This window comes from Ceratotherium simum, unplaced genomic scaffold, assembly GCF_057802395.1.
Source record: "Ceratotherium simum simum isolate JZ-2026a unplaced genomic scaffold, ASM5780239v1 HiC_scaffold_48, whole genome shotgun sequence".
In the NCBI taxonomy this organism is placed as follows: Eukaryota; Metazoa; Chordata; class Mammalia; order Perissodactyla; family Rhinocerotidae; genus Ceratotherium; species Ceratotherium simum.
Genome location: NW_028261264.1, coordinates 82,617 through 95,041, shown reverse-complemented (window position 1 = coordinate 95,041; position 12,425 = coordinate 82,617). Strand labels below are relative to the sequence as shown.

The 12,425-nt window shown below is 38.5% G+C and overlaps 1 protein-coding gene across 1 annotated transcript; it reads right to left on the bottom strand.

Annotated features, from left to right (window-relative positions):
• Positions 1 to 2,465: 2,465 nt before the first annotated feature.
• On the bottom strand, positions 2,466 to 3,407 carry LOC101397904 (olfactory receptor 5G9-like). The gene has a single exon (XM_004443473.2). It carries the CDS (start codon positions 3,405 to 3,407, stop codon positions 2,466 to 2,468), a length of 942 nt encoding a protein of 313 aa, XP_004443530.2.
• Between the last annotated feature and the right edge of the window lie 9,018 nt (positions 3,408 to 12,425).

Sequence of the window (12,425 nt, the reverse complement as noted above, 5' to 3'; positions counted from 1 at the left end):
GTTTATAGATGGAATTAAAAAATAACCATAAAACCACAAAACTCAAGTAATGGATCTAGGATTAGAATTCAGGTGATTGTCTCCAAAATTCAAGCTCTTCCTGTCCCATACTGCCTCCACTTCCCCTCCCATTACTGCACTCTAAGATCCTGCAAAGGAACCATATTGAGGAATCTGGAACACATAGGATAACACCTTGGTTCTAAAATTTTGCTGTTTTTACTGAATAGGTTTTATTAGGAAGCAGTAAAATATGTTTATAGTCTATGAAGCTATTCCACATGCATACTCTAATTTAATCTTCACAGTAGTCACGATTAGGTGAATATTATCATTACTTCCATTTATTTCATTAGGGACTTGACTGATACATCAAAAAGGTAATGAAAAGAAGTGCATCTTAGATCTGCTATCCTGTTAACTTTATGGATGCAGGAATGATGTTCATTTTCTACTCTGTTGTATGTAGCACCAGGTTCATGGCTGGCACAGAGAAGAAGTTCAATAATTATTTGCTGAGTAAATGAATGTTTGAGATCTTCCAACTCTGAACCTATGCAGGTTTAAGTCTTATGGTTATAAAGGTTTAAGTTTTCTTTTTTTATTATCAAGTTACTTCTCTACCATCTCCAATGTATATTCTGGAAAAAGTCTTATCCCACCTAGAAAACTCACTCTAAAACAAGGTTCCTGGAGTTTAAAGGAATCTGCCATAAATACATTTGATAGCAAGTCATATTTTGTGCTTTTATAAAGTATAAGGTAATAAAAGACATTTTTCCCCAAGCTTCAATGACTAGCCAGTAATCTGGTTAGGATAAACTGATTTCCAAGGCCCCTATAGCTATAAAGCATGCTATGGTTATGTGGGTACTTACTGATCAATTGTCTATTTTCAGAAATTGCACTTTATACAATAATCAATGGAAGATAGCATAAAACACTTTTCTTTTTTTCCCCCCAAAGCCCCAGTAGATAGTTGTATGTCATAGCTGCACATCCTTCCAGTTGCTGTATGTGGGACGCGGACTCAGCATGGCCGGAGAAGCGGTGTGTCGGTGCGGCACCTGGGATCCGAACCCAGGCCGCCAGCAGCAGAGCGCGCACACTTAACCGCTAAGCCACGGGGCCGGCCCAGTACATAACACTTTGAATGTAGAATAGTACTCAAATTTTACAAAATTTATTTATGTTTCAAACCAGTAGACAGATTGCAACTTTCAGAGAAAGCTTCTTAGTCATCTTTGCTATATTCATTTTGAGCAACTAGGTCGATGTAAGAGTTCCTTAAAATTTGGAGAACATTTCTATCAAGTTAGTCATGACATCATAATGTCATCTAGGAATGCTGATCCATTTCCTCAGTGAAACTCTCTCCTTTTTGTCTCTTCATTCCAAAGTCAAGAGGCAAAGTCAGATTGAGAGAGGTAAGACAGAATTGGGTAGCATACCCAGGTGTGTAAGAGAACATGGAGACCCTGGCAGGGGTGCCTCATCTCCATACGTAGTGGTGGTACACCAACGTGCTCAGACCCGAAGGCTGCCCAGCACTCCTCATGCACAGGAGTCTTAACCACTAAATTGAGCTGCATAGATGTACTCCCTTGTGATGCTACAAATCTGTTGACCTTACTAGGAATAGGTAGCTCTGGTCTAAGAGCCTACATTCCACCACAGCATTTCTCTGTACATTCTTGGTTGGGCAACGCAGGGTTTAGAAGGCACTATCACATGCTCAATCAAGCCCCAACCTAGAGAATCTTAGGTAATCCTCTAAATGTCTACCAGAAAATTGAATCCTGAGCAAACATATATGCTTAACCCATTCTATCAGAAGCTCTTTCAGGTGTAAAATGCATTACAGATGAGCACCAGTCTCTTTATCACTGTAAATGAGCCCTGTGGATGACCCCATCTGTCAGAGTTGAACACAAATCTGTCTTCAGTGTCTGAGATACATGTAGTTCTTTGTGTCAAGGCCATCCCTAAAACTGGTGTGTACAGCCAAGTGTTTCCTTCCATTCATGAGGTTAAACATAAAATTTCATGTCATATTTTACAGATTTCTTTTGATGGGAGCTACAGGTGAGTGCAAAACCTGGAGTACTTCATTTTAAAATTCCATTGCCAAGGAGTCAGCAGGATATATTAGTAGAGTGATAAAAACATTGAAATTAAATAATAAAGTAGAGCTTTTTAATAAGTAATTGGACTGTGAGGTATCTGCAAGAAGAAAAATTAAATGGACTGTGGATTTGAACTATAATATTGCTATATGACAGAGAAAAGATCATATATAGGGCTTAATAAATCCACATCAATAGACTAAATGAATGAACAATTCCATGGATGAGTGGATAAAAGGATGCTACCCAGCCCACAAACACTCGCCTGGAATCTTAGGAATCCACACAGTTAGTCTGCCCTTTTATATTTCTCCTCCAATTTCCTTTCTAAATAAGAATTTAGGTCCTACAAAACTTCCTCTTAGCAACAGTCCTGTAGACGGCATCTTTGACCTCCTTGTTCCTCAAGCTGTAGATAAGTGGGTTCAACATGGGGATCACTGCTGTGTAAAACACAGACACCACTTTATTAAGATCCAGGGAGAAGCTTGCACTAGGCCGTACATAAATAAAGAAAAGAGTACCATACAGGATGGAGACCGCTGTCAGGTGAGAAGAGCAGGTGGAAAAGGCTTTGCGCCTCCCGTCGGCAGAGTGGATCTTCAGGATGGCAATGAGGATGTAAATGTAGGAGACCAGGATGCTCAGACCACTGAAGACTCCCACAGCTCCAGCCACGATGAAAACTACCAGCTTATTGAGACTGGTATCAGTACATACAAGGGAAAGGACGGGGAACATGTCACAGAAGAAATGATTGATGACATTGGGGCCACAAAAAGGGAGACGAAATGCATTTGTTGTGTGAGTCATGGTATTCATGAACCCAATGACATAGGGACCAACCACCAGCTGGATGCAGAGTCTCTGAGACATGGCAACTGAATACAACAATGGGTTGCAGATGGCTACGTAGCGGTCATAGGCCATGGATGCCAAGAGAAAACACTCTGCTGCCACAAAGAACCCAAAGAACCACTGCTGCAAAGCACAGCCCCAGAAAGAGATGGCTTTCCTCTTCACAAAGAAGTCAGTGAGCATCTTGGGGCTCACAACTGAGGAGAAGCAGATGTCCACAAAGGACAAGTGGCTGAGGAAAAAGTACATGGGTGTGTGAAGGTGGGAATCGATCCGTATCAAAATAATCATACACAAGTTTCCAATTAGGTTGATGATGTAGAAGCGCAGAAAGAGCGGGAAGAGGAAGACCTGTAATCTGGGCTTGTAACTCAAGCCTGTGAAAATGAACTCGGTGACCCTCGTGTAGTTTTCATGGGCCATTGACTGGTTCTGATTTCCACTAGAAGAAGAGCAGAGGAGTCACACAGATTTGGTAAACATGTCTTCGAAAATGGGACACAGGAAAAATATGCTAGTGATCTGGCTAAGTTGCATGCTTTGGTGGAGGAAACGAAAGTGAGCTAGAGACCAGTGCAAAAGATCAGATGTGAAGCTATGATATTTTAAGTCTTCATAGAAGTCTATCAATACAGAGATGAGAAAACGGGACCTAGAAAAGAGGAGCAGCTTGCTTAAGGTCCCGTAGCTAACAGATACAGAAATAGTTCCAGAATAGATGTCTAGTAACTCCCACTTCAGTGAACTTTGCCTGAGTTCACCAGGTGAACACACACCAGGTAAAATGATGCAAGAGAGCAGAAACGAGGCAAGCTGGAGAAGAAATGTGCAGCCGCTCATTTTTAGGCCATATGCTGTGCACTTTGTTTTTATAATCTAGGGCAAAATGCATGTTCTCCAACTGATCTGGAGTCTACCTTCTGTGACCCTGGGAAAGTTACTTTTCTTCATCAGTGAAACAGGAATAATAATAGTAATACCTACCTTGTAGATTGTTGTGAGGATTAAATGAGATAATGCATTCAAAGCATTTAGCAGGGTCTTACTGAGCACCTAGATAATTGCACAGCAATTATTGGTATTTTTGCCTTACGTTCTCCCTCTAATAAGCCTGCAAGCTCAATACCATTACTTTATTTTACACTGGAAGAAAACTGAAGCTCAGTTCACGTTCATAAGCTTAGCGACTGGCAGAGGTGGGCGTTGAACACGTGTCTGTCAAAACAGACTGTGCTCTTTCCATTTTCACACTGCCAAAATGTTTCCTGTATCATCACAATCCCTTTCATCTCAAAGAGATCCCCAAATCATTCCTACATGAGTACAGGATAATGCATTTTTGGTTTCCTATTCCTGGTGCTGAGGTTATAGCCTATGGCCATTAGTGGGAAGCCCATAAGATAATAGTGTCAAGCTTAAGTAACAACTTTATGGATACAAGACAGGGAAGAAATCTGGAAAAGAGCCTAAATTCTTCTACTTCTATATCCTCTCTATATACTTTTGTCACTCACTATAAGGGTGACCTTGGTTAAGTCAGCTGATCTCTTTGAACCTAAGTTGCTTTATTCATTCAATGAGGCTAAAACTCTTGTCGCTTGCTCTCTCAGAATTCTCATACACTTAGAATGAGATGGTTGAAAGCTACTTATACTTTTAAGAATTTTTATCAGCCCAGGAATATTAGAGTCCAACATCATACTTACACTAGACACTTTTCCTACTAATTTGAAATTTATTATTCAACTTTAGCAAGGCCTTTCTAAGTCCAATAATACAGCTACATTATATTTTTTTGTTTCAGGAGAATTAAAGAGAAAGATAGAATGGCCAGTCCAACTGTCTACCCATCACACTCACCTCTTGCTTAAACCTCTTCAAGAGTTTAATAACTCCTCCAGGATTAGTCACACACTATATCTTAATCTTCTACTTGAAAATTGCCCAAAGCTCCCCAACTCTTCCACGTCAATCTTTGTTTCTACACCCGCCCAAGCCTTCTACCCCTCTATGCACATTTTAGTTTCTCAGTTTCATTTGGTGCTTAGAATACAATACAGTGCTCCACACAAGTTAAACTACACAGAGTGGGGGACACAATCAGCTCTCATGTTCAGAGCACTAGGAAAACATCAACACAACCTATGATGGCCTTCTCTTAGCAAGGAAATAACCCAGGTGGTTTAGACAGGGATGTGAGTTGAGTTCAGTGCTATCTTTCCTCTTACTCTGCTGCTAAAATATCTCTTTTCCATTTGATACTTACATGATTATAGTTTGATCCAGTTGCAGAACCTAAACTTATCTCTACATAAATTATCTCTTCTTAGATCTTGCTCAGTCATCCAGCAAAAATGAGAATCTCGCTGCTCCTGGCCAGGAACCAAATATATAATTTAACTCCACTTAAAATAATTTATGTTTTTTTGAAATTGTTAAAAAACCAGGTAGAAAGAGGAAAAGAAGATGACTTAGAAGATCCAACTTACATTCTTTTTTATTTTTTTGTGTGTGAGGAAGATGGGCCCTGAGCTAACATCTGCCAATCCTCCTCTTTTTGCTGAGGAAGATTGGCCCTGGGCTAACATCCGTGCCCGTCTTCCTCCACTTTATATGGGACACCGCCACAGCATGGTTTGCCAAGCGGTGTGTTGGCGCACACCCGGGATCCGAACCGGCGAACCCCAGGCCACAGCAGCGGAGCGCGCCCACTTAACTGCTTGCGCCACCGGGCTGCCCCTCCAATTACATTCTAATAAGCTTCCTCTTGTTTAAAAATGACAAGAAGAACTAAAATAAAAATGAGCCAAGTTTTTCAGGTTTCTTCCCATCCTTTAACATGCCTACCTTCACACACAGAATGAGTCAGAAGTCTCAGAAGTCATTTGATTTTATTCTTTACTATCTTCCAAAAAGAAAATGTGGAGGACTCCACTGTAAAACATATTCAGAGTCTTTGTCAATTAGATAAAATTTCCCTGAACTAGTTGCATCATTTTTTCTTTGTGGTTGTTATTGAAGATGCTCTGTCCCCTAAGTGTACCGTATCTTGGGAATGAGCCGCCAAGGGAAAGTACAATTAAAGTTTTGTTTCATGCCTTAAGTAAGTCTGATGACATCAGTTTTCTGATAATTTTATGCTTCTTTCTAACTGGATACAGTCTCTCCATTCTCCCTAGCTCCAGGCTAAGCAAGAAAACTCTATAGAATCCTTTGTAACGTGGGTGGGCCACTGGAGGACCTTAACTCCCCCTACCCCTCTCTCTTTTGCATTAGTATCTTGGGAGCAAGAACAAAGAATGCAGAAAATGGACTTTACTCAGATATAGTATTTACTGCAACATATTGCCAAATCAATAATTTTCCCAGGACATTGTCCAAAGTATATAAAGAGTTTCACTATTGTAAGGAAGGGCTTGAAGAGAACAACTGCTGACGATGTATTAACTCGTCATTAAACTTCAGAAGGAGATTATATCTGAACTATTAGCAAATGGCAAAGAAAATACATTTCTTATTGCCAAGAAAGGAAGCAAAACCAACAAACCAAAACTCATTAGGGTTATGTTTCACCTCCAATACAAACAGCACCAGCCTGACAAAATAGAGTCAATATGGAGACTTGATTTTTGGTTCTAGCCTGAGTAAGGGAAAATTGCAGGTCCTCAGGCGTGCAACACAACTGACCTAATTTAGAAGATTTTGTGTGAGGTTTTTTTTTTTTTTGTATTTAATTTCTTAGCAAGCTAGTATAGTCTTTAAAGCAATTTTTCCATGAGATTTTAACTTTTGATAATAACTTTCTGTTGACTCACATAAGAAAGACAATTTTATTTCTCCACTGAAAAGTCTTCAGACATTGCTCTTTTATTTTTTTTTCCTGTTAATATCATTAAGAAGACTGAGAATTGTTTGAAATTTTCCACTTTTTTGGGTAGCATGTTTTGATTCCTTTGTACTTAAAGAATTATTTTGTTAACATTACAATTGAAAAATCTCTGCTAGGATTTGTGGGCTTATTTTATTGATTTTTACCTAAACCATGGTGAAAATTTTAAATCTAAATATTTACCCTTCATTAACTCAGAAAACTCATTCCTTCCATTTCTATTGCTCTGATTTACCCTAAACATGTCATCAACTAGGCGCCTTTAGAAACTCAAAGGTGGGTTTGGAAGCAATTAACTGTTTTTCCAAGTGGTCGCTTTTCCTTTTGTATGTTAAGGAGATGAAAACACCAACCATCCTGAAACTGACCAAGCCTCACTATAAGAGCTCAGCCCATGACTTTTGCCTTATTTTTAATGCAAGGATCTCTCCAGGAGGGGCTTAGGCCTCATTATGTGGAAGCATGTTCTCCAACTTAGCCTGTGCGAGTGAATACCCGCCTCTCCCTTTTGAATATTCATTCCCCAACTGAAATAAAAGTTCCTACTTCCCTTTGTTTGGGGACGCCGTGACTTTGGAAATCATTCCTCATGGCCTCCTGTTTGTTGCAAATACACTTTACTTTGTGAGACAGCTTCCACTGAGGTAGAGTTTTATTTAACTCACCAGGAGGCGAGCCCACTTGGTTCAGTAACAAACATATACGTAATCTGTTGCTGAATCTCTGCTTTATGGTTTTTATATCATTATGTTTCTTCTGCTCTTCTTCATCATGTTGTCCTTTTTCTCTGCATCTTGCTTTTCACATTACTACTTTCAAGAATGAATTTGATCTTCTAAATGTCAATTCTTTATTTAAAGCCTCCCGTGTGGCTTTTAGTTCTGACATTGCATTGTAGTTTCTTTAAAGTCCTCACTTAATACTTAAATACCTTTCATCTCATCATTTTTTTTTTAAATATGATCTCTTCTTTTCCATGACTTGCTGCCTCTTCTTCATGGAGACAAACACATCTGAGATCCTGCAACTGAGCAAGGGCTCATTGTGCTTGCTGCAACCTAATGCCAATCAATTCCATGAGTCAGTGGTCCAGAAAGGGATTTATTCATTTAACTAGCAAAACTGGAAGATGGCAGACTCACATCCCAAAGACCATCTTAAGCAAACACAAAATCTTCAGGCAGTTATATGGGTAGGAGGGAAGAATAGGGAAGGGGTTCAGGCAATGTCTGGCATCCATTCTCCAGACTTCTCGTCTTCCGTTCTGCCCTCAGGGTCAGACGTTATTTCCTTCCTTAACAATGGGTTTCAGTCTCAGGTGGCATCCTCGTTCCTTTTGGTTCCTGAAAAATAACTCATTCCAATATCATCAAAGTTTCATGTCAGATTTGAGAATCTGCTGAAACATGTTAAAACACATCCCTGTGGCCTTTGTACAATAGCCTGGTTACATATAGGTTAATGATCAGCAATATGTGATTGGCAGTTATAATTCCCTAGAAAGTCCAAATGTTTTCTAATATTTTTCTGGTTCCTTTGGTACTTCATTTGAAAATTATGTGATTCTTTTGAGTTCTCTGGGTAATAATCCCTTTCTATTGTGTGATGTATGAGTTCATTGGTTTGATATTGCTAAGGGGTGTGCTTTCTTGCATAAAAGGTCTTTGTCTACAATAAACATGTGCCATCAGTCAGGGTGTATAGAGTGCCTTTGATCCTATCTACCATCTTCCTGATGGTTGGTAAAGCCTTTTCTTTGAAGAACTGGTTAATGCTTGTTCCATAAGCATAATATTTATATTTTCTAAATTTTTTGATATTTTAGTTACTGATTTAAATGGAAATATTTCAATTCTTCCTGTGTTACCTATCATATAATTATTTTTAATTTCTTTATGTAAATATGTTTTGAATCATTCTTTCTTTAGAATATGTATTTCTAAGATTTCTTTTTAAATTTACTTTTTGAAATAGAAAGACAAATACTGTATGATCTCACTTATATGTGGAAGTAAAAAACAAACAAGCAAACTCACAGATACAGAGAAAAAATTGGTCATTGCCAGAGGCAAGTGGTGGGGAGCGCAAGAAATGGTTAAAGGGGGTCAAAAGATATAAACTTCCAGTTATAGGATAAATAAGTCCAGGGGATCTAATGTACGGCATGGTGAATATAGCTAACACTATTTTATTGTATATTTGAAAGTTGCTAAGAGAGTAGATCTTAAAAGTTCATATCACAAGAAAAATATTGTAACTAAGTATGGCAATGGATGTTAACTAAACATATTGTGGTAATCATTTCACAATATATACAGATATCAAATCATTATGTTGTACATCCAACACAATGTTGTATGTCAATTATATCTCAATAGAAAAATTACTTTCTAAAGTCAGGAAAGATCTAATTTCCAAATAGTTCATTTCTAGTTATAATGATATAATTACTTTTGATTAACATTGGAATGTCAAATTCAAAAGACAAACCCAGGGCCAGCCCGGTGGTGCAAGCGGTTAAGTGCGCACGTTCCGCTGCGGCGGCCCGGAGTTCGCCGGTTTGGATCCCAGGTGCGCACCGACTCACCGCTTGTCAGGCCATGCTGTGGCAGTGTCCCATATAAAGTAGAGGAAGATGGGCATGGATGTTAGCCCAGGGCCAGTCTTCCTCAGCAAAAAAGAGGAGGATTGGCAGATGTTAGCTCAGGGCTGATCCTCCTCACAAAAAAAAAAAAACAAAGACAAACCCATTTCTCAAAGAAAAAACAGAAAGTTAGCTTTATCTTCAATGTATATTTGAGTTCTCTTAAAAATTGTTTTCTTTCTTTACGTTAATGACTTATCAGGCAAGGAAAAATTAGCAAAAAAGGAAACACACAAACAAATTATGTTGAGCCTTACCACAGAACATTCATCTTATGCTGCAAAAGATTTGTACATTTTTAGCTGAAAATAAGGATAAACTAAGAAAAAATGTTAGTTTATTCATTTTGTTAGAATAGCATCATATTGATCTTGAAAACCCTGTTTCAAATTCATGCAATATCTAGCTGATGCGAAAACACCTCATACAGTTGCCAATTTCATGTTTTGCCAATCATCAATACTATATTGAGAACCAATAAGGTAAAAGAAATAGAAATAATATAAGTAGACAAATTGACAATATAACTGATAATATGAAGACAACACTAATTCAGAAGATTATTATATCAAAAATGCTTTCTTACAAGTTGAGGAATCTATAGACATTGGTTAACAGTGAATAGATAATAGCACTAATTAAAATCCCCAAAGATAAATGCTTGGGAGAATAGTATATTCTGCCAATATACCCCACAACAAACAAATTAGGATAAATTCTCCATAGTGGTAAGTGAATATGTATGATATGAATACATGATATATAAATAAACCTTGATCACATATTCACCACTCTTCACCAATTCCCTATTGCCTCTATATCTCAGCATTACAGAGTATTGCCTTTCCCCACTCCCTTGGGTTTAGGCACGGCCAAATAACTTGCTTTAACCATTATAATTTGAACAGAAGTGGCATGTGTCACTCCTGGTAGAAGCAAACAAGAGCACGTGTACTTTCTGCCCTCCCACACTGAGTAGCAAAGTTCCAAATGGTGGAGCCTTCAACTACCTGAAGTCTTTGGACATAAAATCCACTTACATGCAATAAGAATATATGTTTAACAAGAAATAAATAGTTTCTTTATTGGTTTATGGCACAGAGATATGGGGATTGGTAATAATTCTAGAATAAACTAGCATATTCTAACCTGGCATATCTGTTTAGTATTCCAACAGATACGAAACACTTCAAAAATATCATGGAAACATTATGTAAATAAATAATGTCGGATCCTGGGCATGCACCGATGCACTGCTTGTCAAGCCATGCTATGGCAGCACCCCATATAAAGTAGAGGAAGATGGGCACAGATGTTAGCCCAGGGCCAATCTTCCTCAGCATAAAAGAGGAGGATTAGCATCGGATGTTAGCTCAGGGCTGATCTTTCTCACACACACACACACACACACACACACAAAACTGACATCAAAAAAATGTATTGTTTTCATTACAGAAAAACTCTGGTATGTAAAAGCTTGCCTCTATTTGATTATAAATCTCAATGAATGTGTAAAGATGACCTAAGATTCTCTTATGGTTCCATAATGAAGCAGCCCAGTGAATCCCACAAATTACAATCTTCACTCAGATACTCATAGTTTCCAAACAACCTTAGAGTGCCCCAATATTAAAAATAAGCAGACAACCAAGAAGCACCACACACTTGGGAAATCCTCTATAATGAAAATAAGGATAAAAAGAAACAGTAAAAAGAATTTTAAGAAAACTACATAGACTACACATGAATAAGAAATGGAAGTGTCGGGCACGGTTTACCTTAAATTCAAGGGCTCATAGCTGAAAGCTCAGACATTCCTGATCACTTAGAGTGATTAACAGCCAGAAATGATACCTGGCAGCAGACAGTGGGGGAGTAGTCTTCACCCCATGAAAAGGAGTCTTTGAATGAGGGTGTTAGAGAATTTATACTCTTGAGTCTTTTATTACCTCTATCCTGACCAATGCTTCTCAAAATGATTATCTATATCTATCTAGATGCCTTTCAAAGGAAAACTGTAAGTATTTTTTTTCTTGCACCTTGTGAAAGAAGTACTGTGGATACCCAGGGATCTATGGACACAGTTTAAGAAACATGAATTTAACACACTAAACTGTTACAGAAATATTCCTCAATTATGAATTGTCAACTCCGTGCAAAGAGGCATCTTGTCTTGATAACCAGTAAAAAGATTTGTATTTATAATCCATAAATTTTCATTAAAATGATTTTAGAAATTCAAAACTTCTCATAAAACTGTTTTCTTGTTCTGTCTTTTGTGTCATTTGTCATAAAAAGAAAAAAACACAGGGCAAGATTCAGGCATCCATAAGCCTGTTATCTGGAAAAAGCTGTTGCTAAGGGCATCCTGGAAGCCAAAAAGGACACAAATTGGTTGGCATGGGTTGAGAAGTTAAGAGCCATTAGGGCTCGTGCTACCTCAAGAAGACTCCCATTATAGGAGATGTTGGTAGTGGAATGGGGTAGATGACACAGGTCCCCTGCCAATGTCAAGAAAATGTCCATGCAACAAGGTACTCTGTAAAACACACACAATCCCCAACCCAGAAACATGTCCCTCCTAGGTATTAATTTGACTCCGAGAGACCCGAGGCTTAACTAAAGCTATTAATGTGCATATAATATGAGTTTTCTTTCTTTTGTCTTGTTATATGTCTTGAGAGCTTGTCTTTGTGATCATTCTGGTCTCCGCCATCCCGAAGATGCATGTACCAGCATACATCTTGGTGGCCCGTTGAATAGACTGGGATTCCAGGAAGCACTGTCTGTCTGACTCTGTCAGCTCTCAGGGGAGTTTTATCATCAGGGGTCCCAATTTATTTCATTAGGGGCCTTTGTTGTTTCAAGCTTCATTGATTGTTAGTGAAGCCTACCTGTGCAATGCAGG